The 26,605-nt window shown below is 36.2% G+C and overlaps 1 protein-coding gene across 2 annotated transcripts in view; it reads left to right on the top strand.

Annotated features, from left to right (window-relative positions):
• LOC149064948 (phosphatase and actin regulator 2-like) overlaps positions 1–26,605 on the top strand; it is a 139,868-nt gene that overhangs the window by 24,028 nt on the left and 89,235 nt on the right. For both annotated transcript variants that reach the window (XM_089255519.1, XM_089255520.1), the window contains exon 2: positions 16,178–16,273. In XM_089255519.1, coding sequence (XP_089111645.1) covers positions 16,258–16,273 — 16 coding nt within the window. In that variant the 5' untranslated portion in view covers positions 16,178–16,257. The remainder of the gene's footprint in view (positions 1–16,177; positions 16,274–26,605) is intronic.

Here is a 26,605-nt window from a genome sequence, read left to right as displayed (position 1 = left end):
GGCTGGAGTTGGTGTGCGGTAAAGCAGGATATAAAGGGTACTTTTGGAAGGTATTTTGAAGTACCAGAGTAAATAATTTGTTTTGAACTGTTTCAAAAACATTCATTTTTGCCTTTAATTGGAACTGAAATGATCTACCAAATAATTTATATAACTATTTATTATTACCCTTACATTTGTATCGTCAACGATCGTTATAACTACCCCACGTTATAGCGACCATTCCATTACAACGACTGGTAGGATAAGCCTCAAATGTTTTCGTATAACGTCTACCAAATATTGTTCTTTTTTTTCGATATAACGACCATCCCAATATAACGTCCGTTTTCGAAGGGACGAAGGGAGTCGTTATATCGACCGTACTTTTATTTTAATTGATTACAATTATCTTCTTACTCTACTTTTTCACAATGTCAGATATAAAAGGTTAAATTTCTATTTTTTTTTTCTTCTTGCAAGAGTAGCTACCAATACGAGAAAATTCTGGACCTTTTCTCCTCTTGTGTTGAATGAATTCGACTGAATATTTCCTTGATTTTAAAATCATCAAAATTTCAAGAAATCGGGAAAAAAATCTGACCTTTTTAGGGGTCTGTCCAGCCAAAATTTGGGTCCGTTTTCCGGACCCTTCACAAAATTTCGGATCTGCAAAACGAACCCTTCACAAAATTCGAATTAGCCGTTTAAAAGCCGAACTATGAAGAAAATCGCTCATTGTTTTGATATTTGGAATTTGAGGTCCTTTTGCATGCCTATGCGATTTTTTTTCTTTGTTTTTCACGATGTTCCATAAATGGAACATTGGCACTTGGGGAGAAGTGAAAGCGGAATCGCCTATATTCTCACGATTTTTTATTTCTGGAGTACTGTTGTCTCACGAAATTTTCTATTTTGGACTGCGATATCAAATTCGCAACACATGCGGATTCTTTTAGCATAAAAATGTGAGTGAAGAAAATTCAAATTTTTTTATAATGTTCATGATGAAAGAAGGAAAACATCTTTGATGGACCCGTTTGTCACATTGGTAGCATATATAGTGCTTTTTGGCAAACCGCACACCGTCCTTGCGTCGCAGACACAATATAATGACCATCAGATGACCTGACATCTTTTTTCAGTTAACAATGTGGACCTGGATGAATAATTAACCCCTCCTTTCATAGAAGGTTCATTGTCACTCCTCTTCGGAATTCCAAATGCAAAATAAGATTTGCTTCTCGCAACTCTGAATGAATTATCCCAATGTGCTATAGTGGTTATATGGCAGATCTTTTCAAATGGAATCCAGAGCTGAGGTTTTTGATCGGATTCTAGAAAGAATTTTTTTTATCGCATACATTGTTTTTTTTTCGGATTGCTTAAAACTGCCTTTTCTTGAAACCTTCACAAGAGAGTTGCACTTTTTTTGCCCTACATTTTTTTAAAAACGCGTCACGGAAATTTCTAATACCGCATCCTCGATGTTGCAAAATATATATCTAGCATTCCACATACATCAGTTGGAACTGTTGTCACTAGATCATTTTCAACAATAACATCATCATTAGTGATGCTCCCATTTTCATTAGCAAGTAATTGGCATATATATGCAAGTTATGAATATCCTATTAATTATGTATATATCTTAATGTTTCTAAATATCCTACAGCTTCTTCTAATGTGAGATATCTTCCGGACATGGTTACATACAGCTGAACATAAAAAGACTATCTGCGATTACCGATCGCAGTTTGATTAGTCTGCGGTTCACAAGAACATGTATTTCCAAGAATGCAAGAATAAAATGTACTCAACCAATATAAATATAAACGATTCACCCCACAGAAAGCACATTTCTCTGTTTCATATTACCCAGAATTCGCCCCCATACACATGTCGAATGATGGCACCACCCTGGGGTTCGAACGAGAAAATCGAAGCATCGCACTGCGCATTAGATATCCCTAGAATCCAGCTCTCTTGAAAGGGAACATGCACATTTGAACGCGCGTATGTGTACGCTCTTCAATGTTTTACAGTACAAAAAAACTAATTGATTTACCTTGATGTGTTAAGTGGTAGAAACACAAAATAATTTTCAATTTACTTCAAAATTAAAATTTTGGCGAATTTTAATCGAAATGGGAGGGGGGGGGGGAAATGCGCAAAAAGCGTCAAATTTCAAAATTCTGTCAAAAAATTATTTCAAAAAATACTTTGAACTCTTTACATACGATAAAAAAAAACCCGAAATATTTGGATCAATTTTTATCAGATATTTTTGCAAATAAAAACCGTGTTCCATTTATGGAACATTGGCCTTTAAACGGTTGATGAAAACCATTTTTATTGATGAAATTTAACATTTCACCTCTTTTTTGATAACCATATTATTTCGATTTCCACAAACTTACTTATTTTTCACCAAAATTAATGACCTCATAATAAGATTTTTTTTTTTCACAAAAACAGGACCCTACAAAAAAAGTTTTGACAGGACCCCCCCCCCACTCCCAACTTGCCTTTTTTTCCCCCTTCCATTGGTACTTTTTGCGTGGTGATCGGAAAATGCATTGATTCATTGTAGAAATATTTTTTTTCCGTCGGTTTTTTTATCGATCGTTGAACTGGGTCGTAATTAGTTATCTACTTATCAGAACTCGCTTCAAAATTTGTATTGCGCAGTATTTTCAGGTGCGTCTCCTCAAATAGGCAGTTTTTTTTTTCTCTCCCATTAAGTTTTTCTTTTCCTAAATGGAGTCGATAATCTATTTACCTGTCGAGAAGGAAAATATATGTGCTATATATGAAACAAATTTTAGGTAGTTTTAGAAGTTTTCAGGTAGCATTAATGATTATCACGATTCGGTTTTATTTTTATGTTGATCGATTTTGCTTTCAGTTCATGCTGGCTTGGTCATTCACGTATAATTACACTGCTTTGTGTGTGCGTAAAAAAATAAAAATAAATAAATAATAATAATGAAGTTGCCAACGAAGTTTAACGGTTTTTGAATGTAACAAATTGATTTGTTACATTCACATAAGTTTGTTGTTGATTTGAATTTCGCATATAGTTTCATATGTGATTTGCGCCTGCTACTTTTTCTCATTACTATTAAAATTTAATTTTAACTTTACCTCAAAAACTAAGAATCAATCTGACAAAACCAATGCCGGATTCTGAATCATCACTCCAAAACCACTGGAATATCTTGTAAATAGCAACCAAATCTGTGTTGAGCAGTCTTATTCAATGTTTCACTCGAGTTGAAATTGTGGATAGAAATCTCCATTTGTGTTCATGTTCGTAAGTTACAAGTATTAAATTGAATTTATATTTCTTGATAGAGGATTTTTTTTCTTCAGCACAATCCCCGTGAAATGTCTGTATTATTACTCCTGAATTGTGATGATTCTGGCGTTCGTTCTTTCGTGAATTGTGATGATTCATTATCGTCACCATTTTCTTCCACATTGATTATATCTCGTGCAATGTATTTGGAACTCACTGAAATTGCTTGTAACCACTATTATCGTGTTTGATGACCGTTAATGCCATTTCACACTAGCTGTAACCTAACTGGTCTACAGTATTATTATTATTCAGCATTATTTTTGTTCCGTTTGTCAAACAACGGGAGGAGGATCTTGACTCTTAAAATTACGTGTTTTCTACCAGAGACTCAAATCATCTTCGGTTTGTTCGTCCTTCCGGTCATTTACGCCAGTGACCTCTGGAGCGGAAGGGGGAAGGTATAATAGGAGGAAAGAAAAGGATTATTATGTTTGGATGAGAAGTGGTGACCCGGAACACAATGATTTGTTGGGTCGAGATTTTTAATTGGATCTGCCCCTCCCACTACACTTGGCAATATTGCTTTATTTCGCAGTTGGCTTCCTCTTTTTTACGTAGTTCCTGGATTTAAAATTTTCAATTTTATTTTCATCATTTTTGTTTCGTTAACACATGGTGTATTCTTTTAAATTCGGTCACAAAGTTGCGTTTTTCGTAGTGGCACCCCATTAAATTTCCTGAGGGGTAATATTTATTTATGTGTAGGAGGATAGGAAAACCACATTGCAGATTACGCTAAAAAAAAGATTCGCCGCAGTGGAATTTCTGAAATTCTCGGCGATTTATGGCCTAAGTGCATGGTTGTAAACGTGTAATTATAAATAAGACTTTGCAATTTTCGTTGCTCATGCTTTTTTTTTGTCGAATGTTGATATACAAGCGCAGCTGAGCTGGGTTAGTGGGTTTTAAACAGGGTTCCTAACGACCTAGAAAGTCAGGGAAATGTAAAATATTTGGCAAAAGTCGGGAAAAATTCTGGGGGGGGGGGGACTTCACAAACAAAAATTCGAAATTTATAAGGTTAAGATTTTGAATAATACTTATTATTTCCGGATTTTTCATTTTGGTCAGGGAACTGATTAAGCAGATTTTGCTGGAAACCCTGCTAGAAAAGTGTCTTGGTAGCCACAGTTTGAGTCGGAACTTAAGGTGTGAAACACCCTCCCCCCCCCTCCCCCCATTCGTATATCAATGGCTAAGAGTGTATATATAGACGTATATCACGAGGGATTGCTTTTGTAGCGTATAGGAGAAAATTTTTTTTTCTTTTTTTCAACATTTTTTTTGTGATGCTACCTAACCTACATGAATTAGGTAGGATGAATGTACATACAAAAAAAGGAAAAAATTAGTAGCCGAAGGAAATGTGAGTTTCATATCGTCCGGTATTGTTGAATGGTTTTAATTCGGTTATTAGATTACTGTTGCATTTCGGAGAATGAATATCTTGCTTTGTTTTTACTGATAGGCTGAAGTTCCAAATAGCCATTAGCCATTGATCGAACATACCGTTTTGTTTGTTTGTGATTGAAAAGGGAGAGCATACCTAGTACGACTAGCCATCAATTTCGTTTCCTTGGGTATGGGGGGTAGTATGGGAAGGTAATAAAAAAAAAGCCGTGAGTAAAAGTGAAAGCTATACAGTGTATTAACTGAAATTAATACCTTCTAAACACTTGAAACGTTCAAAAAACCTCCTCTTTACTAATTTTTACTTTTCTTAGCGAGTGAATCTACTTATTACTTTCAATCGAAATTTGGGACTACGAGAAAACGCACGCGTATGTTATTACTGTTTCGCTAGCCATTGTCCTGACCGTGTCATTGTGCGATAATAACAGGCCAGCTTGTTCTGAAGGTTAAGGCAAAATAATAGTAATAGTAGTGAAAAAAAAAATTAATGTGATACAGGATAGAGCCTTTTTTGCCATCGTCAAATACTTTGGCATGTTCCAGTTTCATCGCAAGTTATCAGACTGTAATAGCATCGTGACTTTTTTTTCTCTCTCTCATCCCTTTCAGCCCTTTAGTTAGACCAATTCACCGTAACTGTACAACCTTTTCTGCGCGGAGTTGTTTTTTTTTTTTCCGTGATTTCTTTTATATTGAATGAATACGTGCGATTGATTTTTGCTTCGTGGTTTCATCGGTGCTTTGTTTGATGCCCACTGACCAAGACTCGGAGTTACCGACCGAAAACTGCGTTTTTGTGTGAAGATCTGAGTGACCGAAATAGCCTGTTGCCATTATTGTAGGTCTTGTTATTACATAAAGAAAGAAATTTTTTCCTCGAAATGGGAAATATTTAATTCAGCATTATTAGTACTGCAGTATTTGGAAATTCGTACCAATGTGTGTGTGCGTTCGGAAATTGGAACTACAATACAGTTGTACCGTGCGTAGTAGAATGACTTTTTTCTTCTTTTTAAATTCAAATTGTCCCAATTTTTGAACTTTGACGTGAATTTCAAAATTGTACTGGGAATGCTGAATTAAATATTTCCCATTTAAAATGGAAAGTTTCTTGCTATATGTATGAGATGTCCCAGAAATGTTGTAGGTTTATAATTTTTGGTAATTTTTCACGTGTTTTATGTGCAACATTATCGTGGAAGCGTGCAGTAGGCCTATAAGGCATTGCATCAGTTCATCGAGATGCAGCTATACGGGAGACAGTTGTTCGCAATAATAGTAGGAAAACAATTTACGAGTATGTACGAACGGTGAAAGTTACTACAACAGTAGAACCTCGCGATAACGGACAACCCATGGGACAAAACTTTTGTCCGCTAACGGGAGTTTCCGCTATTGGGGAGGTGCGGTGTATAGTGGGAACCCGTTTATACGACTTCCACATTTATACGACGTTTGGCTTCGGTCGTAATTGGTTCCTATTTGTTACTGTGTGTAAAAATGATACACCGGTGGTTATGCATAATCATCAATCGTCTCGATAAAGAAAGTTTTATTAAATTTCACTACATTTATCACTTTTACCGGTAATTATGCATAATTTCCAAGTAAAGTCTGATAAATATGGAAAAGAAAATTATAGCCTTTCTTCTCTTCATTAAACCAATTAATTATTTTCCCCGCACGTGCACTACACATATTTTGTAATAATAATTAAAATAAGTGAAGGAGAAATAAACTTTCATATCAACATTATCAGTTATGTTGGCTTTCTGCCCACGTATCAACATGAGCAAACTAAACCAACATTAACATTCGGAATCCTTTCGTATACCATTCGCACCCTTGTACCATAGGTATGTTCAGCTAATCAAGTAATTAATTGATGGATTATCATATTTACCAATACGAGCGTTTGATTATACATAATCACAGTTGAATATGATATATTTATGAACAAAACAAAAACCATATTTGAACAAATTCACAAATTAGAGTATAGAAAAAAATTTAAAGTTTGCCTGATTTCACTGTCCGCTATCGGAGAGTAAAATACATTAAAGCCCTATTCCGCCGGACAGGGGATCAGGAAAGTGTCCGTTGACGGGAGGTGTCCACTAACGGGGAGTGTCCGTTAAGGGAGGTTCCACTGTACTACTTTACCACACATGTACCTCGTAAACATTCTTCCGGGGGATTTCTAACGAACTGGGTACGTGCAGGTGTGTTGCGTGTGCAATTATATGCGTGGCCCTAACTCATTTATGTTGTCAGAGTTACAATTGTTTTGTGTTGTAGTAGTGCTGCCATCTGTCTGAAACATTTTGACGAATGGCGATCCTAGATTTCAATGTAATGTCAGCATCGTGTTGAATGTCTGTCTGCTCTCTGCAGAGATAGTTTTATCCTTTTTTCAAATGGGAGATTTGGATGAGCCTGCACTAGACTCACACAACGCATACTTTAATCACATTCTAAAACGACTTTCTAAGTTCTAACCGATCTCTAGTAGGAAATGCAATGTATAGGGAAAAAACACGTGACACTGCCACACTGGAGATCCTTGCCAACAAAATTTATATGAGCAATTATTATGAGTAATGCACGAGTACGAAGTCAGATTTTTTTATCGTGAACATCCCACTGTATGATGTTTCTCGAAATGCCATGACCGAAAAAAAAAACCCCACTTAATTTTCTCATGAAATACTTTTATCAAGGGTGGGCAGGTTTTTGTCGGTTTAAACCGTCTCGTCAAACACCTCAAATATTGCTTTTCAATATAAAAATTCCCATTGGAAATACACGCGTTAATTGCATGTAATGTTTAAAGTGACTATGTCATACAAAGAATAAATATTTAATATGATTGTAAAATAATTTTCTACTCTCTACAGAATTATTCTACTCTACAGAATTATTCTACTCTACAGACAATATATGGTTTTTTTTCTTATAAAATATACAATCTGAATAAAGCATAGCATAAACACTGAAGGGAAAACTATGGAATGATTTGGCATTCTCTGATTCAAGATGCAGACCTGCCAACTCTCCCGATTTAGGCAGGAGACTCCGGATTTTTCATCTTTCCTCCCGCTCTCCGGATTTGTTAAAATTTCTCCGGATTTAGGCAAAAAATTAGATTTTACGCGAGCTTTCACGTTGTCGTGGCGTCAATGATTACCGTCGTCGTTAGGGAAAACACCCATAGAGGACAGCCGTAGTCATTTCCATAGAGGACAGCCGTAAAAAAAAAGTCTCTGTGACCGCATTTAAGAAACTGGCAAAGACGCGACTTCGTTTTCGTAGCGTTTATCGGCAATCATTTATCAGGGGCATGACCTTGGTTGCCGAAATTCCTGTATAATCGTTATTGTATTCCATTAACAGCCGTGCGGGAAACACGTTTTTACGTCGGCAGCTTTGTAATTTGAATTTTTTTAAATCGTTTCTTCCGATTAAACATCTTCAGAAAGAAAATATAAAACTTTAAGCTGTATAAAGCTAAATATAAAGTTTTAAGAGTTCATATACCCGAGATTATCATTCACTGATGGCATCCAGGAAAGGAAGCACCTATACCTTATGAACAGTATGTAGATGCAATTTCTCTATTCTGCATGGAAAGACTGACATGGAATTATATTCTGCTCAGGGGCAATGCAGAACCTGCCTTGAGGGGGGGGGGTGAAGAATGTAACTTTTTCTTAATTGATTTAAAAAATAATGTTTTTTTGAAATTTTTTTTTATGAACTTTTTTCTTTTATTTTGATCGAGTCTATGAGTGTCGGGGGGGGGGGGGTACCCCCCTCGGGAGAATCTCCGGATTTCTGGATTTCAAAAGTTGGCACGTCTGAAGATGATTCTTGACCTTGCAAAATTTCTTCACCTGCTTATATATATATATGTGCATTGATATGAACCATCTGCTGTACTTTTTACAACAGATAAGTGTTTAAAATTTTTTTTTATTACATCATATATGTAATGCTGATTTCTATTATTATTAAATTACCTAGATAATCACTGAGATACTCTTATTGTGCATAACATTGAAATATATCTAGAAATCAAAAAAACTAAATTGTAGGACTGAAATGCCATTTAATTTGGCAATGCTATATAGCTTGTACATGATGCTTAAACTCCTTGCTATTTATCCTTAGTCAAACTTAGTTATTCTTACTTTTGCACCATGATATGGTATATTTACTAGAATTTGTAATGCAATGGTTACCCAATTGAAGCTGTATTTAAACGTGCAAAACAAATGCTTTGGGTATCGAGTCCTGCCAGCTCTGCTTTGGTTGAAAATACTCTTTAAAACTGTAAATTTATACGCCCTGAGCTAAGAAATTTTTAAGTGAAAATAAATGAGTTTAATTAGCGTATTAACAGATGCTGCGTGAGAATTTTTATATGGAATAAAATTTTGAGATACCGAAATAGATATATTTTCTCAGTAATTATAATTCCGAATATAAAACCCTTTAATCTACAAAAAGTCAGTGTTTTTTTATTTAACATATCTATCAGGTTAAAGAACTTTGACAACATTGACTATAAGTTTTTGACTGTTTTAATACTGATTTAGTTTCTGAAGTCAAAAACCTATCCCTGATGCCCTATCATACTGTACATATTTTGAATAAACAATCAATTCCGCTTAGCAAATTGAACACAGGTAATGAGTAGCTTAGTATTATAGCTTTGTAATTTTATAAACCATAAAATTATATTTTATATGTTCCAGACTCTTATGTTGAAAAATTCAAAATTATAATTAATATTTTGTTTTAATTGTAATAAATTAATGTTAAAATATAAAACATTGTAATATGCAAAAAGTAAGTTTTTCATCGTGTTATATACCTATTGTGTTCAGAACATTATCAAAGAGCATTCATTTAGGTTTTTTACGGTTTAAGCCAGTTTTTGACAGTTTAAACCAGTTTTTGACGCTTGCCATGTCAAAAACCCAACTCTGTTTTTTATCATACTTGTAATGTGTTTAAAAGATTCCGACGGACTTCTGTGTCGCGTATTGATTCATTTCAACCCCCCGACGTGTTCATTAGTTTTTCGACAACTTGTTTTTGTATCGAATGCATCATTTGCTAGCAGTACTTCATTTTATTTTACTGTTATGACAAACCGACGAATTAAGTGAATTTTTTTCTTGTGGCTTCTTTATATATTTTTTTAGCTTCTGCTATCGTTGAATCTTGAACTGTTCGAACTTGACACGAAGTATGTTCCGAGACAAGAGCATCTCGATTCTTCTAATTTATAATCTCCCGTAAGTTTCGAGATTAGATTAACACGTAGAGGAGAAAGCTCAGTAAAATTTAACGTATGGGTGCAATTCTGTTTTTGCTTTTATCTTCTCGTATTTTCTGATTGTAGTATTTTAATCGCGGCTTCAATCTCCGACCGGTGTCCTCTCTTTTCTTCCGTACCAGGAAGAGCTACTATTTGATTGGACAACTTACTACATCATAGTTGGCCAGGACCCGGAATTCTGACGACGTCTGCCGATGGAGCGTGGCTTTTTTATCCTAAGAAAAGCTTAATGATTTTTTTTTTTTTGTTGCGTGCGAATGTTGGTATTAACTTGTAGCCGTAGCTAGTATTCCCTCCTACCGTTTTATTTATTGTACTTTTTAATTGCCAACATTTACAGATCCAGACCTTTGCTGATCCTCTTTTTTTAGATTGTTTTATTAGCCCCTAAATTCAGTTGTTTGTGCTGCTCCGGTAGCGTGTAAAAAATCCTATAATGCGTTATAAATTTTGCAGTGTTTCATTCCGTGGCCGAGTATCGGTTTATAGTATTATATTCCGTTGAGTAATAAGAGGATTTTTTTTCCCTCAAAGGAGAGAACAATTGACTTTTCCTGTGATGCGATTTTATTCATGATGTGGAAGAGCTGACGATTGCTACATTTGCGTGAATATTTCATGAGTCATGCTTCGCTCAACGTTTTTTTAAATAATATTGTTTCATCACTTTTGCTCTGTGATTGATACGCATAAGACTTACGAGGCTTTTTTTCTCTTCAGAAAATTAAAACTGAATACAATGTCTTAACCCTTACATGCGTAGCTTCATTCTTGAAACGCTCATTATTGCTTCCGGTTTGTGAATGAAAATTAAAAATTCCCTTTGCATATATATGGCAGTGCTTGACATACCAAAAAAAATCTAGGCTCTAGGACAGTTTTTCAGGAGCCAATATATTTTTTTTTCTGGAGCTAAACAGGTTCAAAATTGTTCCTTCTAACTTTTTCATAGCATACTGACTCTCTTTCATGTTGGCAGATTTGCTGATATAAATTCCAAGCATTTTATGCTATCTTTCGGCACCAATAACTATACAAAGAAAATTTTAGGCGCCAATAACAAATTTTTAAGTCGCCATGGTAACATGGTAAGTCGCCCGGGATTTGTCAAGCCTTGACATAAGGTGTAGTCATATTCTTCCCATTTTATAGTTCGAATTTGCTGGCAGATGTCACAATTAAAGACGACAACAACTTGTTTACTACAGTGCATCTGTGGTGTTTTTTTCCTATTTTATGTTGTTTTGTTTCCATTTTTCTCTTCTTAGGTTTTACCTTGATCTTTGCAATCTGTACTTTGAATCACAAAGGTGGTTATTTTTATTTGGAAAGCAATATCTCTCACACTTCAATATATTTATTTTATGTGCGATTTTTGAGGCACATCTGCGTTAAGGTCCTGTATAAGTACAATTCGAAAAATATATTTTTTAATATTTTTCCTCGCGGCTTTCTATATACGCTTCATTAACTGTGAAAACAATTATCAACTCGTAAAAAATTATCAGAATTTAATTTAATGGTTACAACGGCAGACGTACGCTGGGTGCGAAAAGAGCAAAAAAGCTCTGAGACATTTATTGCTTCAGAAGAGAAAGAAAATTCTGCCGAATATTCTCGTGAAATCTGGGAAAAAATTAGTCAATTCCGGGCTACAACTGTATGACATTAAAGAGTCACGTCCTATCATTCTAGTCAAATCACGACGATTTATGGTGCGTTGTATTCTCGAGATTCTCAGGGTTTTCCTTCGGTCCGGAAGTTCGTAGCGGAATCTCTGAATCAGTGATGAAATTTGAGATTTTTTTAATATGTGTATGTTATACATACCTTCTATCTTTGAAGAAATGGGATAAGAAGTTGTGCTGCAAGGATACGTGTGAGTGCCACTAAATAACCAAAAATCTGAGCATGAACAAAAATCATTTGCGCTTATCATGAAATATAAGACATCGCAATAATCATGGCTGACATATTTGTATCCCTTTGTCTTCGCAAGCTTTCGCATACCGCAGAGGTGGAAAGAAAAATAAACTGCACGCTGACTATATTCATACAATTTCTATAGAAGGAAGGATAGAGTGTGTGTTGTAAATATCTTCGTGTTATTCTACTATACTCCATGTCTTTCTGTTTTAATCGGCTTACCCGTGTTGAGAATATCGTGATCATAGTATTCCCGGTGGACTAGTGAGAGAGTATCTACGACAGTGGATTGCCCCCACCCTCCATAAGTGTTTTCGCCTAGACCAGCTGTTCTGAACTATTTTTGATTTGCAGCGCCCTTTTCAGCTTATAATTTCCATGCGGAGTCCCTTAGGCCTCTTTTGTTGTTTATTTTTCAAATTTACTGTTTTATTTATTGTCCTGAGCGGTAGCGGAGCCTCTGGGAAGTGAACACGGAACACAAGTTGAGGACTCCTGCTCTATATTTTGTATTTAGAGGGAAATTCTTGTGTTCCTCCTAGGTATAATTAGATCTCATTATTATCGTGTTATTCAGCGTCTCAATGACAGCTCAATTTACGCTGCTACCTTGTATATGATTTCCTATGAATTATTAAAGTTGATGTATGGAAATACTGTAAAACACCCTCCTAACGGACACCCCTCTTTCTCGGCCCAATAATAATTTCCCTCTGTATAAAAAAAGTACCTATTTTAAATCCCGGATTAAGAGTCATCCCTCTTTTACGGACGATTTTTTTCCCTCGCCGGTGGCAGAAGCGGATTGAGGTCGGTTGAGGTGCAGAAGAAAATATTGGGGCCCATTATATAAATCAGAAAAAAGTAAATTTGGGGTTTTTCGAGGTCCTTCAAAAGTCGGGACTCGGTGCTCGTACCCGCCGTTAGATTAGCCGGCGTCCGCAAAAGAGAGGGTTTTACAGTATAGTGCAATTTTTAGAAAGCTAAGCATTATAGTATCAAGAAATAATGCAGGGTGAACGAGAAGGTCCTGGACGCATTTTAAAAATTAACAACAAATCAACCAATGTTGATTGCTGTTGCGGTTGCGCAAACCGCACCATAAAAAGGTACGGTTTGCGCCTAAATACTTATAATGGCCTAAAGTTCTTTTTTTTTGGTAAATTAAAAGAAAAAGTTCAAATTTCACTAACAGATGGTGCTATGAAACGACTCGACATAACGCATAAAATATAACACAAACAGTGCATAGCCTAATTAATGTTTATGACAATATGCGTTGCACAAAGCTACCATATTTCAACATGACCATCCTCTCATCCGTTTGGATGTAGCCCAAGCTTAAAAGGGCTCTCGTATTGAAATGTGGTAGTTTTATCAAACGAAAATATTGCAATAAACATTAATTATGCACTGTTTGCGTTACATTTTATGTGGTATGTCGAGTTTTACAGCGCCCCCTGTGTGTGAAATTTGAGCTTTTTTTTTTTTTTAAATTATACCGAAAGAAAATAATTCTAGACCATGATAAGTATTTTTGTTTAAACTGCATCTTTTATGAGTGAATTGGTTGATTCGTTAGTAATTTTTAAAATGTGTACAGGACACTTGTCGTCCAGTACCCTTTAGTGAAGGGAAAATTCCAAGTTTTAGGGTCGCAGGAAGTTTTTCTTTAATGGGTTGTTAATAAATGGAATAGCTTACCTAAGGAGGTCATGATTTCTAACACAATTGATACGTTTAAACAGAAGCACGATAAGCATAGTGGGATAAATCGAGAAGTTATCCATACCTAGAATAAGACAACCATAATCTTGTTTTGGGTAGCGTATAGTATTAATGATTAGTTTTTCTTTCGTGACCTATACTTTTATATTGGGTTGCTGTATTTTGATTATATTTGACATCCGCATTTTATGGACATCTTTTTTCAGCCACCTCGTTGGGCATTTTGACTGTTGTGGCCTTTGCATTTGTTAGAGGCAGTGGGAAAAAAGAATATTTATTTGAAAGGTGTGCCAGTTTGTGCCGGCCTTCCTATTTTACAAAATTCTCATGAATTATATCACTTACCGTCTTGGAACAGGCAATTTTCAGAGAGATAATGGTACGCATTTTTTTTTTTTTTTTGCATTTTCAATCTACGTGTCACATTATACTCCTAATCCAACTTCCAGCTCAAGTTATTAGAATTTTTTTTGGAAACGAATAACTTTAGTTCGGAGTTCTTAAAAATTTGATACGCTTTGGAAAATTATGGTCAACTTTAACACATCAAAGGTGGAAAACAATGACGGTAATTTAGTACCGACATGTTAAGAAAAAGAAAATTACTCATCAGAATTTTTCTTTTCTTCAAACGATTTATGTCATCGTATCATTTTCGAGAAATTTTTTTCTTGCACACATGAGAAATAATTTTCCTAAATTTCGGAATTATTTTTTGCCAGCGTGTTCGCTGGAGTAATAATTAATCAAGGAGATTTGAAGCACTTCGAATGCTGCTGTTTTTATTTTCCTCCTTTTAATTTTTTTTTCTTTTTTTTTGTGTGAAGTGCTAATTAAGTTGCAACTTTTATCGAGGTAGAATTGCCTACTATTGCAATTAATTAAGTTTCAAAGAAAAAATTCGCATGTTTTTTTCTTTGAAAATTTGCTGAAGATTGTAACTCGTGTTGGAGCGCGAAGCCTTTTTTTTAAAATTATTATTCTTTCCAGAAATAAAGGATGTTCACAAGAGCATCATAAGATCTGAAACGAAGAATTGTAATTCGAGTGGAAGGTAGATAAATCTGATTTTTTCCCCCCTCGAAGGCAATTGATGGCGTTTGCGTCGTCGTTATCAGATCCGAGACGAACGACTATAGGTAGGCCTATATATTTCTTGAAGAGAAGCACGCTTTTTGTGTGTGTCGGTGAAAGATAAAAAAGAAGCAATTTGCCAGTTATCCTTCATCGTTCCAAAGTGCCGCGAAGACAAGATCTGCTCATTAATCCTTTCTGTGGTGTGATCTACTTTTTGTTTTATGTTTGGGACAATCAGTCTTAGGGCTGTCATTAACCTGATTTGTGTATCGCCCCCCTTGTCCCCTTTTTTCACGAACATGTGGATTTTACAGTGTAATTAATCCTTAATGGAAATAGTCTATCCTTTTTTTGAATCGTTGATAATGCTATCATTCGGGTATTGTTATCACTTTTGCAAAATATGGAACGGACCATTATCATAACACAGGGAAAAAATTCGTTTATAGGTATGAGGAATTCGGTTTGTGTTATCTTTTTCTTTTCGTTGAAAGTTTTTTTTTTTCTTTTCTGTTGCGTATTTTGAAGCTATGGTTGGACGAGACTCGTGCCGTATAAGCTATATTTATCAACATGCAAAACTTAGTGGGAATGTCAGAAAACCCTTTTGGTGATGAAACTTTCCGCACTCGGTCCCCAATGTTCTAATCGGGCCATAATAGCTTCTATGATCCATGTAGCGCTGTTTTTGCAATGGCTTTCCTATAGTGAAGGCATTATATAGGGCCAATAAAAGTTACTTTCTTCAGTTCTTGGTCAGTTTCTTTCAACTGACCACATTTACGGTTCCCCGGCCTGAAGACTTTTGCAAGGGATCTGTACAATATGTATAATAAAAAAAAAGTATCGTAATTCCACAGTTCTCCATTCTGCCTCATAATTTCTTAATAAAAAAAAGTTAGTTCAAATGAAAAGAAATCCTCTTTTTATATGCGGGGGAAAAAAAGGATTCAATATTTTGGAGCTAGTTATATAGATGGGATAGAAAAATGGAGTCTGTCCCGTTAAACCAAACGGTCATCGCACTTACTGCCAGGATTTTTTTCCCGGATATAGTTAACAATCGGTTATTGTTATCTGAAACCCCAGATGTGATCACATTAAGCGGTGTACAATGTATGCATTTTTCTTAAATTGCTCACAACAGTTTCGAATGATCATTACAGTTATCGCTTTTGTATCTAAGGTAAATCGACCAAACTTTCCGAGTACCTGTTTCTTTTTTTGTTTCTGATCAGTGCATTGATTCGTGTATTTGTTTCATATTCATGTACAGTTATTGTATGCGTGCGTACAAGATGTTAGAAACATTATAATGACTATAATTTTTTTCCTGTTAACAGGAATGCCTTACGGTGCCTTAATTAACATCGCGGTGATGGACATCAAAGTCACGTAGTGTGCTCCTAGAGGTCGAGCCTGGATGTGGAAATCGAGTGGTGAGGTTATAATCATGTCTCCTAATTAGCCGTTGTTTCTTTTTCCGCGTTCTCTTCTTCAATTGTTATTGTATTTGTTCTATAATTTCTTCTTGTTTGTTGTCAGCGCTTGAACTAGGAAATTGTCTCATCATGTATACGAGAAATATAATTTTTTTTCTCCTCATTTAGCATTTAACGCGCAGCCGTTAAGACAGCTTCAGAGATAGATTTCGCGTTCTATTTATTCACTGCCTGATAGTGGTGTTGTTGGAACGAGCGCGTTTGTTGCGAGGCGTTGATGCGTTGTCTATAATGACGATGATCACCACATTTGGAAGATCAAATTCCTTATCTTCATACACGTTCGAAGGAAAAAAAAAAAGTTTATTTACGCTTGCGTTCACTTCAAAGTAGACACCGATTGCATCGCTTTCGTTGCGACCTTCCTTCTCGTTTATAGGGTTTTTGTGCTGCCGGTTCCAGTTTGGTTCTCGACCGTAAACCGACTGCCTTAGTCGACATTACTTAGAGACATCAAAAAGCAAATCATTAAATAAATGATGAAAAAGTAAGCTGATTATACGTACATATTTAATCTTGATTCATATAGGCAGGAAGAGCAAAATGAGGTAATTGAGGCTCCTATTAAAATGATGAGAATCCGTGTAGGATTCCTGGAATTCCACATTTTTTAAATGCGTTCAATAATCCGTGGTTATCGCACTACCGGATCTGACTCGAATTTTATATAGCATACGGAGGTGATGAAGTATGAAGTAGCAATATCAGTTTGTTTGATGACCAATTGAATTATGCCGAAAATGTGTTAAATGTAAGTTAGGCTACATATATTAAATACAGAAAAAAAAAAAAAAATCGGTTTTTGCATTTTTAGGAAATAAATCATTTTTTGATAGCTTTGTATCAAACGGAACTGTTTGCGGATTTCCAATTATTTAACCCTCTATTTGGGAGTGTTGCTCTCAAAAAAAGCAACATCAGTTTCTTATATTTTTGAAATAAAGGTATGTACTTTGAGCTCTTTTCGGCGTAGATGCTTCTTAGCAACTCCTAAACATTCGATTTTCACTTGTGAGCTGTTCGTTAAGTTTATGTAATTACCAGCAGAATGCCTCAAAGGTACACGTTTCTTATTTCCTGACGCCAAGCAAGAATAAGTATTGACCCTTGCATTTTGGAGGGAAATACCATGTGTGGAGAAGACATATTGCTGTGCATTCTTCAACAATGATAGAAAAATAAGTTGGCAAACAATAAATGTCATTTTCATACTATTCAAATCTACGTAAATCATATAAATACAGTATGTTCCCTGAAGTGTAACATCTCATACTTTAAATATTGGCAGTACATTTTTTTTTGCCATGTAATAACATTCAAGTTATCCCATTTGCTTAATATAACCTCCTCAAAATTTTTCTCTTGGAGATTTTAGTGCTTTCCGTAAAATAACTCTTACAAGTTTTCAGGGATGTGAGAGACCATTTTATTTGGTGTTTCTTAAAATGAGCGACCACCCTCCCCGCACTTTCCGGAGGTGATGGAATGTACCGGGCGGTAGAGTTCTGTTACAATTTTCGGTCAAATAAGTATAGGATCTCAAAGGGTTCGGGAATGATAGGAAGGGGGGAAGAAGCGGTAGCGAGAAAAAATTATTTTCTTCCAAGAAGTGGGCACGAAGCAAGGCAATAGAACAAAGTTTCGGATACTGTGTTATGATTTGAATGAACCATATATAACATATGGACGAAAATGTCATCTTCAAGCGATAGGGGGAGGTACAGCCACTAGAATAAGTCCTTATACAGATGCCTTAGGGAAGAGGTTCATTGGTTTGGTGGACCCGTTCCATGGGTATAAATTAAATTTATTTCTTTGAGAGAGTACCATAGACGGAGATACGGGGCATTCAGTTTTGCCAACAGTCAGAACATTTTTCCAACCAGATTCTTCATCGAAAACAACTGTAAACCGGGCTTAAAACAACAAACTTTGTCATTATTTATATGACAATACGTCGCGTATTTCCCGAGACATTCCGTTATTTTCACGTGATTTAATAATAGCCTACTAGTAAGTACACTGGAAACATTTTTGGAAAACACTAGAAAAATTGCTAGGTGCGCTTTTTTCCAATTAAATGACCGACAAAACCCCCCGATTTAGTTGGAAAATAATTAGGTTGGCAACACTAAGGTCATTGCCCCCCTCCAGCTTTAAAGGTGGGGCCAACTTATCTAATGGTTATACATATATATGAATTGACATCATCATGACCCTCGCCCAGATTGTGAAGCCTATCTCGGCCTATGCCATGGACTGATAATACTAATAATTGTATTGATCTCTTGACTAAAATCGTGTCTATCTACTTTAACAACCGTACACAGCTCCGCTCTTGCCGTCACATTTACTACTATTTTACCTCCGAAGAGGTTGCATGTTATATAAACACAAATACAATGGCCACAAGGGGCAAATTGCTCAACCAGGTGACTGAAAGAATTATACCCATAAAAAAATATGGATATCAAAATATAACCAAAATACAGCAACCCAATGTAAGCATATGTCACGAAAGAAACAACGGATAATTAATACTATATAATACAAAGCCCATAAAAAGGTTATGGTTGTCTTATTGTAATATAAATAGCTTCTCGATTTATCCCATGATGGTTATCGTACGTCTTTTTAAACGTATTAATTGTGTTAGAATTCACGACCCCCGAAGGTAAGGTATTCCATTTATTAACAACCCTATTAGTGAAAAACTCCCACAACCTGGAATTGCCCCTTAGGGTGTGAACATAGTGCGTCCGTATTTCAGATTCCGGTTTGTGTGCCGACAAGCACTCTCTCAACCAAGTTAGTGTCTCTCTGTAGGTATGGCCCCCCACGACAAGCTTGAAATTAATCACTATTGTGAACTCTAACTGTGAATTTATGTAAGAGTTTCATGTTTGCATTCAAGTACTGCTATCTATCTTACGGAGTTGAAAGAAACTGGCATTGAATGGTTTTCCCGATGTGTGAAATTCGATTATTGCCTATCTGTTACTATCTATCCAATTTCCCTATCATTTCCTTTAGTCTACGCGACGTTGGCATGAGGCACGTTACATTGCTGAGTTTTTTGTCACCTCATTTGCATATTTGCTTCTCGAGGTTCGTTGAAGTTCCAATTACGGGAGTGGCTTTCATCCGTGAAATATATTTTTTCGGATGCCCATAAGCAATTTTCACGTGCCCCACCACCATGACCGAAAGTTGCTTCACTCTTCGTGTGAATGAATAAATATTATGTGGGCACTTTTTTATTTTATTTACTCCGTATGATATATGGCGCTCGAGTGAACTTTTTTCAACATTTATGTCTCAACGCAATATACTGTGTATCCTATCAATCCTTTTTTTTTCCTTTTACGGGGTGTCGTGTCGTCTTAATTATTTAGCTTTTAGGCTTCTCTCTCGAATATTGTAGTGGTCATTCAAGTTTTACGTCAGCATCAATTGGGGGTTTCCCGATTTGCTGACTTTTGGTGGCGAGGGTGGGGGGGGGGGGTTTGGATAATGCTTACGTCATCAACCATCCTTTATGAAAATGTGAAATATTTTTAATGGCATCTTACTCGGCCCGCCAAAAATGAGAAAAATCTTTCGCTAGTTTGTGAGCACCTGAACTTTCTCCCTAATGATAAATCACCCTTACAGAGTCACTTCATCGATCTCTAAATGCTTCACGGATCCTTCAAGTGCTCAGGAAATGGGTCGGGACTGCTTAAGTGCCCTGGAAATGTGTCAGGACCGCTTAAGTGCTCTGGAACTGCGCAATGCATCACTCGAGTGACCCGTAATTATGCCAGATCACACTTAAATAATCTGGGAATGTGTGTGTGTGTGTGTGTTCCGCGGGTAACTTGAGTGATGTGGAACAGCACTGGGGGGGGGGCCCGCTTTTAAATTGTGCCACATGGGGATCTCTAAATGTGCCACGGATCATTTAAATGTTCTGGAACTGTGTTGCGGGTTACTTAAGTGATCTATGAATGTGCCACTTAGTTCATTTTTATAAAATTGGTTTTGAGGGGCAAGCCACATTAGATAACCTTCAGTGCAACATTTGGTCCGCTGGTCAAGGTTTACCATATATGGCTTAAAGGGTGGGTCGCAATGAATTTCTTAAAGATAAATTTTGCGTTCTTACCCTTCAAATAGCATTGAAATTAACAGAAATCGATTATAATAGCATATAAAGGTATTTTCTTTCGAATTTTTAATTTTTTAAAAAATGTTTTTTACATTAAAAAATATTTTTTCGTCTGGGGGATGCACCAGCCCCCCCCATGCCCCCTCCCCGCGTACGTTTCTGATCCCACCAATATGCGTTAGGAGGTGGGGGCAGTGCTGATGAAATTTTGCTGACAAGGGGGGGAGGGTCAAAAATGACTAAAAATTTGCTGACATATACTTGAACGGCCCCACATTGAGGTGTTTGTGATGATAATGTTGATCATGCGATGCAAACGTCCTGGATTCCCCTTTATCTGCCAGAGGTGGAAGCGGCGACGAACAGAGAATAGGTACAGAGTGGTCAGCGAATAAGCCCTTTTTTTCAAAATTGAATATCTTTACAACAAAGATCAATAGAATTATGCGGTAAACGGTACGTTTATTAGCAAAACTGTAAGAATGTTGTACAGAAATTTCGAAAATTTAGTTTTTTTTTAAATTTTTTAAAATTAAAAAAAAAAAACTGGAGATTTTGGGGTTCCGAAAATCCTCATTTGTGTGAAGAGAAACCACTGTACTCGCCTAAAGTTACTGCATTGGCTACGGTATGCGCCATGTGTGCTGACAAATTGTTCGAAAATTGTAACGTAACGTTCAGTAGTAATCGTTTCTCGCACGAAGAAGGGGCCGATAATGCCTCTGGCGCATACCGCAGCCCATGCAGTAACTTTAGGCGAATGCAGTGGTTTCTTTTCACACAAATGAGGATTTTCGGAACCCCAAAATCTCCAGTTTTTTTGTTTTTTTTTTTAATTTTAAAATAAAAAAAAAACAACTAAATTTTCGAAATTTCTGTAAAGCATTCTTAAAGTTTTGCTAATAAACGTACTGTTTACCGCATAATTCTATTGATCTTTGTTGTAGAGATATTTAATTTTGAAATAAGGGCTTATTCGCTGATCACCCTGTATAATATACCTGCGTAGGAAGATGACGAGATGGAAGATTCCGTTTTATCTGGAATGTTGTCGACTTATGAAAATAAACTCTAAATTCCGGTGGAAGCGGCTTTTATAGGCGTCTCTTTACCACAGCCACCTTATCTTTATAAAGGACTTTTAAAAGATCGCTACTCGAAATTTACGGCAATTTTAAGGGTTTCTTGTCAGCATCAGCAGTGTCTCTTTTTTTTGCAGCTAGAGTATCAAGTGTAGTTGTTTGTTACTCACGGCGTGTCGTAAATCGCGTTTCTGTTCTATTCTTTTTCTTTTAATCAGAGGAATTCAGTCGGAGGATGAACAACGAAAATCTCTTTCCACATGTCGAGTCGATTTTCTTTTTTTCCTACACGTACACACCTTCGTAACGTTATCTTGGGTCTTCTGCCTCGATCACTCGGTTCTTGTCAGCCCTATTCCTGAGCAAGCGAAAAACAAGGGGCCGAGCTTCGATATTTTGCGGCCTTCTTCAATATCAGTAATCGTGGCTTCTCCGTGAGAAGATGTGTGATTGGAATTTTGCCTGAAAGAGAGAGAGAGAGAGAGAGAGAGCTCTTTGCTTGATCCTATTATTATTGTTTCATCATGAATTTTTTATGAATATCATTTTAGAACTTCTCCAAAAGACGGCTCGAATGCCTCCGTCAAAAACTCTGGTCTTCGGGGCAGGGCCGCACTTAGCTGCGAATAATGCCGCTCCACACTGTGCCTTAAAATGGAATTGAGATACAATTATTCGTTTTCGTACATCATTTATTTATTATGCAGTCGTATTTCATTTTGACTTCATTTGGTGAACAGTCTCTGCTTAAAATTCTATAATTTTTTTCCCGGTACGTTACTATGCCGAAAATATAATCTCATATCTTATTGGTGTACATATACAGAAAGGAGTTGCTTCAGGCCTGTATTTTTGCCGTTCTTTTCGAGCCAGGATCTTTAGTGGACCCCCTACATTGATTTTCTTTTACAAGAAAATACGAAACATATTGGGTTGATTCTCATGATCCTAGGATAGCGATTTTCAATTTACACCTACCCAAATACCTGGAATATATCGTAACAAAAATTAGAGTGAAAATATACGGAGTAGCTATGGTCTGGAACAGAGGGCGTGGGCGTGTTTGTTGATAAGACGCAAGAATTAGGTATATTTATAGATTATAATGATGACAAATTTTGTTAAGCTGGGGTGTTTTGATCTGCTGAAGTCGAAATTGAATCAACGTGTCCGTTTTACTGCTCAGTGCGACTGCAATCTTCGTAAGTCCGGCCCTGGCAGTGCATTGCCACACATTTCTCTTAGGCCGAATTCATACTGGACCCACACTACAACGATTGGTTGAAAAACCTGAAATTCAAATTTTTACGAGGTTCGTGCTGATGTTGCCGTTGTATCGCTTATGGCATTATCGCTGTAAACGATACAGCATTTATAAATTTATTTGCGCTAAATAACACACACACCACCAGAATTGATACTGAAAATTGAATTTCATTCCTTTTGAAATATTTCAAGATGTGGCATCATATATATCATACTTTGCCATCGTTGGCAAATATTTATTTGATTTCGAAACTTACACATATAAAGTCCCATTCGGTTCAAATCATGCTTTTGTTTGTGATTCATATAAAAGCTTTTTTTCTTTTATTTCTCCGAAGCGCACACTTTTCTCCTTCCCCCCTTCCACACATCTGTTCTGAAAGAAAGCCTTTAGAAACACCATTACTCACATATTCTTTCATTTCTGTTGTTGCAATACCAGAACCAAAGAAACAAAAGGGGTTAGTGAAGAGAAATACGTACTGGCAGCGGATCTCCGGAAGGATCGTATCCGACGTAATTATCTCTCTCGAGACTATTTGTTGTTTTAAAGTTCTCTCACTGGATGCCTGTGTAATTTTTTTTTTTTTTTTGTCTCAAGCAAATGGTATTCCTGTATTGAAGAGTGTATGTTTTCTCTTTCTTCTAATGCCCTCCCCCATTTCCTGTTCTATAGTCTTTTGTGCGAGGACGTCTTTTGTGAGATGTTGGCTTCCTGTGTGTTCTTCCTCCTGGTACACTGCTCTGTGAATGAATTTCTACTGATTCCCTTTTGCTTCTTTTACTTTTCCCAGTGTTTCTTAAGTGGCTAGAAAAGTTTACTTTCATAGCATATTCAATCTACTGAGATTTGTTTTTTTTTAAACATAGTTAAATTCGGTTATAATGACCTCAGTTGTGATGACACCTCGGCTCTAACTTCAATAATTGACGGTCCGAATTGATTCCTATGGAAAATGTTAGTGAGCCTTGCTTATAACGTCCCTGAAAAGTAATCACCTCGGATAGAACGACAATTTTTTTGTTACTTGTTTCTGTTTCTCAATGAAGTTTTTCCAAGAAATTCCTTAGATTAGAGCTAATCACAGCCAGGGAATTTTCGTCTGTTCCGTTTACACCTAACGTTAAAAAAAAAGGTTTATTAAATGCGTGGCGCATGATTTGACATGGCCTCTTTGATGATTGACATGACCACCACAATACAAAACGTTTCCGTATTTTGCCCTTCTCGACTTTTTCTTATTAATATGCCCAGTTTTTTCAATGAGTCTTGCTTCAATTCCTAATCTGCGCTAAAATCAGGAATGATGATAATTTGCATAATTTATAAATTGTGTTTTGATGAATATGACTATAAATATATAATGAATATGACTATAAATATATAATGAATATGACTATAAATATATAATGATTATGACTATAAATATATAATGAATATGACTATAAATATATAATGAATATGACTGTAAATACATAATGAATATGACCATAAATATATAATGAATCGGTCATTCTAATTCAGTGATCATTATTGAAGGAAAAAGACCCAGGGCTGCCCTTGGGTCTTTTCCCTTGGAGTCACCAGGATCTCAACGCTATTAAATGACGCCGAATGTGCCGCTATAACAAACTGAAAAACAAAGCCTAGATGAGTGGCGGCTGTTCAACGTGGGGGCGAACCAGTCAGGCCCATAGCCAGAAATTTTGTTCGGGGGGGGGGGACCAAAGCGATAGAACAATATATTTGGCCATCATTTACCTCTCTTTTGGGCCATTTTCTCACATTTCGGGGGGAGGGACCAGACCCCCAAGTCCCACACCCTCGCTACGGCCTTGGAACCAGCCGCAGGACAGATCTGATATGATGATGATTATATCAAACCATTTCGACCCGTGGTTTTTTTTCCTAGTCATCGTTTATTCACGGCTTCCCAGAACGGTGTAGGGAGACCACCTCTTTAAAGCACTGAGCAGGCGCACATTAGACTACTGTTTCCAGTTCCTCGCGACGCACTTTGAGAAACACTACCCTAATCATAAAGAAATGAAAACTTAATGCGCAGTATTTGATTGCCTGATTATAATTTTCTTTCAAAAAAGGTTTTGAAAACGTCAATCTTGGTTATAACGACAAAATATCATGGAATCTTCGATGTCGTTATAACCGAGCTTTATGAACCTGTGCGTGATAGAAATTTAAAAAGAACTAGAACACATCGTGGAAATGAAGGTGCAGTTTTCATCGTAATAGATTTAGGCCTATTCAAATTGGAACAATTTCAATCAGTATACTATGAGTAGCACAAAAATTTTTATTTTTGATTTATTCCTGTAATTACATTTATTTATTGTCGTCATTCGATCTAGCTTTGGCTTCTTTTGATCGATTTACAAAACAATATCACCACCCTATTGGCACGCTGGCCTCATAAGGACGGATAAGTTGTCCCTTATTATTGATTATTAAAGCTTTGTGCCAGAGGTGCTTGATGATGGCTATTTAAAGAAAACAACTAAATTTACAAATACTCTGGCTAAGATATCACATTGTGTATCAGCAGTTTTCGCCAACGAAAGTAAAGCGGGTAGTAAAATTTATGCAAGCCAAACAAAATGATGTCAAATTCGTTTTTTCCCGAAACCATTTCAAACGCCAGGACTTCTAATAGAGGTAGTAATGCAGCTTACATGTATCATATATCATAATATTTTTTGGTGGATTAAAAGAAAAACCATGCATGAGATAGATAGTTCAGAGATATTTTAAATCTGATATTGTAATATGCAGTACCTAAATTCATTCCTTTATAGAATGATTGCCCGAATTAAGTAACTTCATGCGTGTCCACCAAATTTAGATAAATGGAAATTTATAAATAAAAAAATACTCTGAATGGAACTGTAATATTTCTCGTTAAATAAATGATTCATTAAACGAGCCCATAGTATTTGAGACAAAAGCTGCTCTCAGCTTTTCTAAAATAATTTTTGAGCTTACGTTGATGCGTCCCATATGTTAGTTTTCATAAAGAAGAAGGCAATTTTAATAATAGCAGAAGAAAAGCACAGCAGAAAGAATAATTATTAGATTGCATTTTCAAATACTTTATCAGTTCTTTTTAATTGATTTTAAAATATGTATTCGTAGTTGATTCGTGATAGTGACCATTAGGCAAACACCGAACTTCCTAATATGCATTTATTCATGGCGTAAAAGTAAATCTTTTTTTTTTGTTAGAGTTGAACCAGACGGAAGATGTGCCTGTGTGTGCGGCGTATACATGGATGGTACTCTTACGTTTAGCTGAAGATCTCTGTGTTTGATGTTTTTTCTATTGTCTATAAGTATACTTGGGGCAAAATTAATTATTAAAAACTTATAAATTGTTTATTATAATTTAGAAAATGATGTTAACCTGCTGGGAGGACTTTTAATACTAGTCTTGAAAAACGAGGGGGGGGGGGTGGTGTCGTCCCATAAATTCTTAAATAGTTTAAAAACTCAAAAATTGAAAGAATTTCAATTGAACGTGGTTTGCGAAAACTTTATTCTCACGAACGGGATTCTTTTGATTCGGAAAAAAAATGAAATTTTTTGTCTGTGGAGTGGAGGACGCTGCACAAAAGTTGTAATTGGACCCGAGCCTTTCTTCAATCTTTTCTGTGTCCGAAACGTTCGTAAAGCTTCAACCTGTGATTGGTGACTGAGGTAAAATAAATTCACCAATAGTGCTTTATCCACCAATGTCAACATCACAATTGAAACCG

Source organism: Pholcus phalangioides, unplaced genomic scaffold (assembly GCF_987345545.1).
Source record: "Pholcus phalangioides strain wild (caught in Gottingen) unplaced genomic scaffold, Ppha-v1.0 ptg000042l_1, whole genome shotgun sequence".
In the NCBI taxonomy this organism is placed as follows: Eukaryota; Metazoa; Arthropoda; class Arachnida; order Araneae; family Pholcidae; genus Pholcus; species Pholcus phalangioides.
The sequence above is the reverse complement of the archived record's forward strand: the minus strand, read 5'-3'. Positions and strand labels throughout refer to the sequence as shown.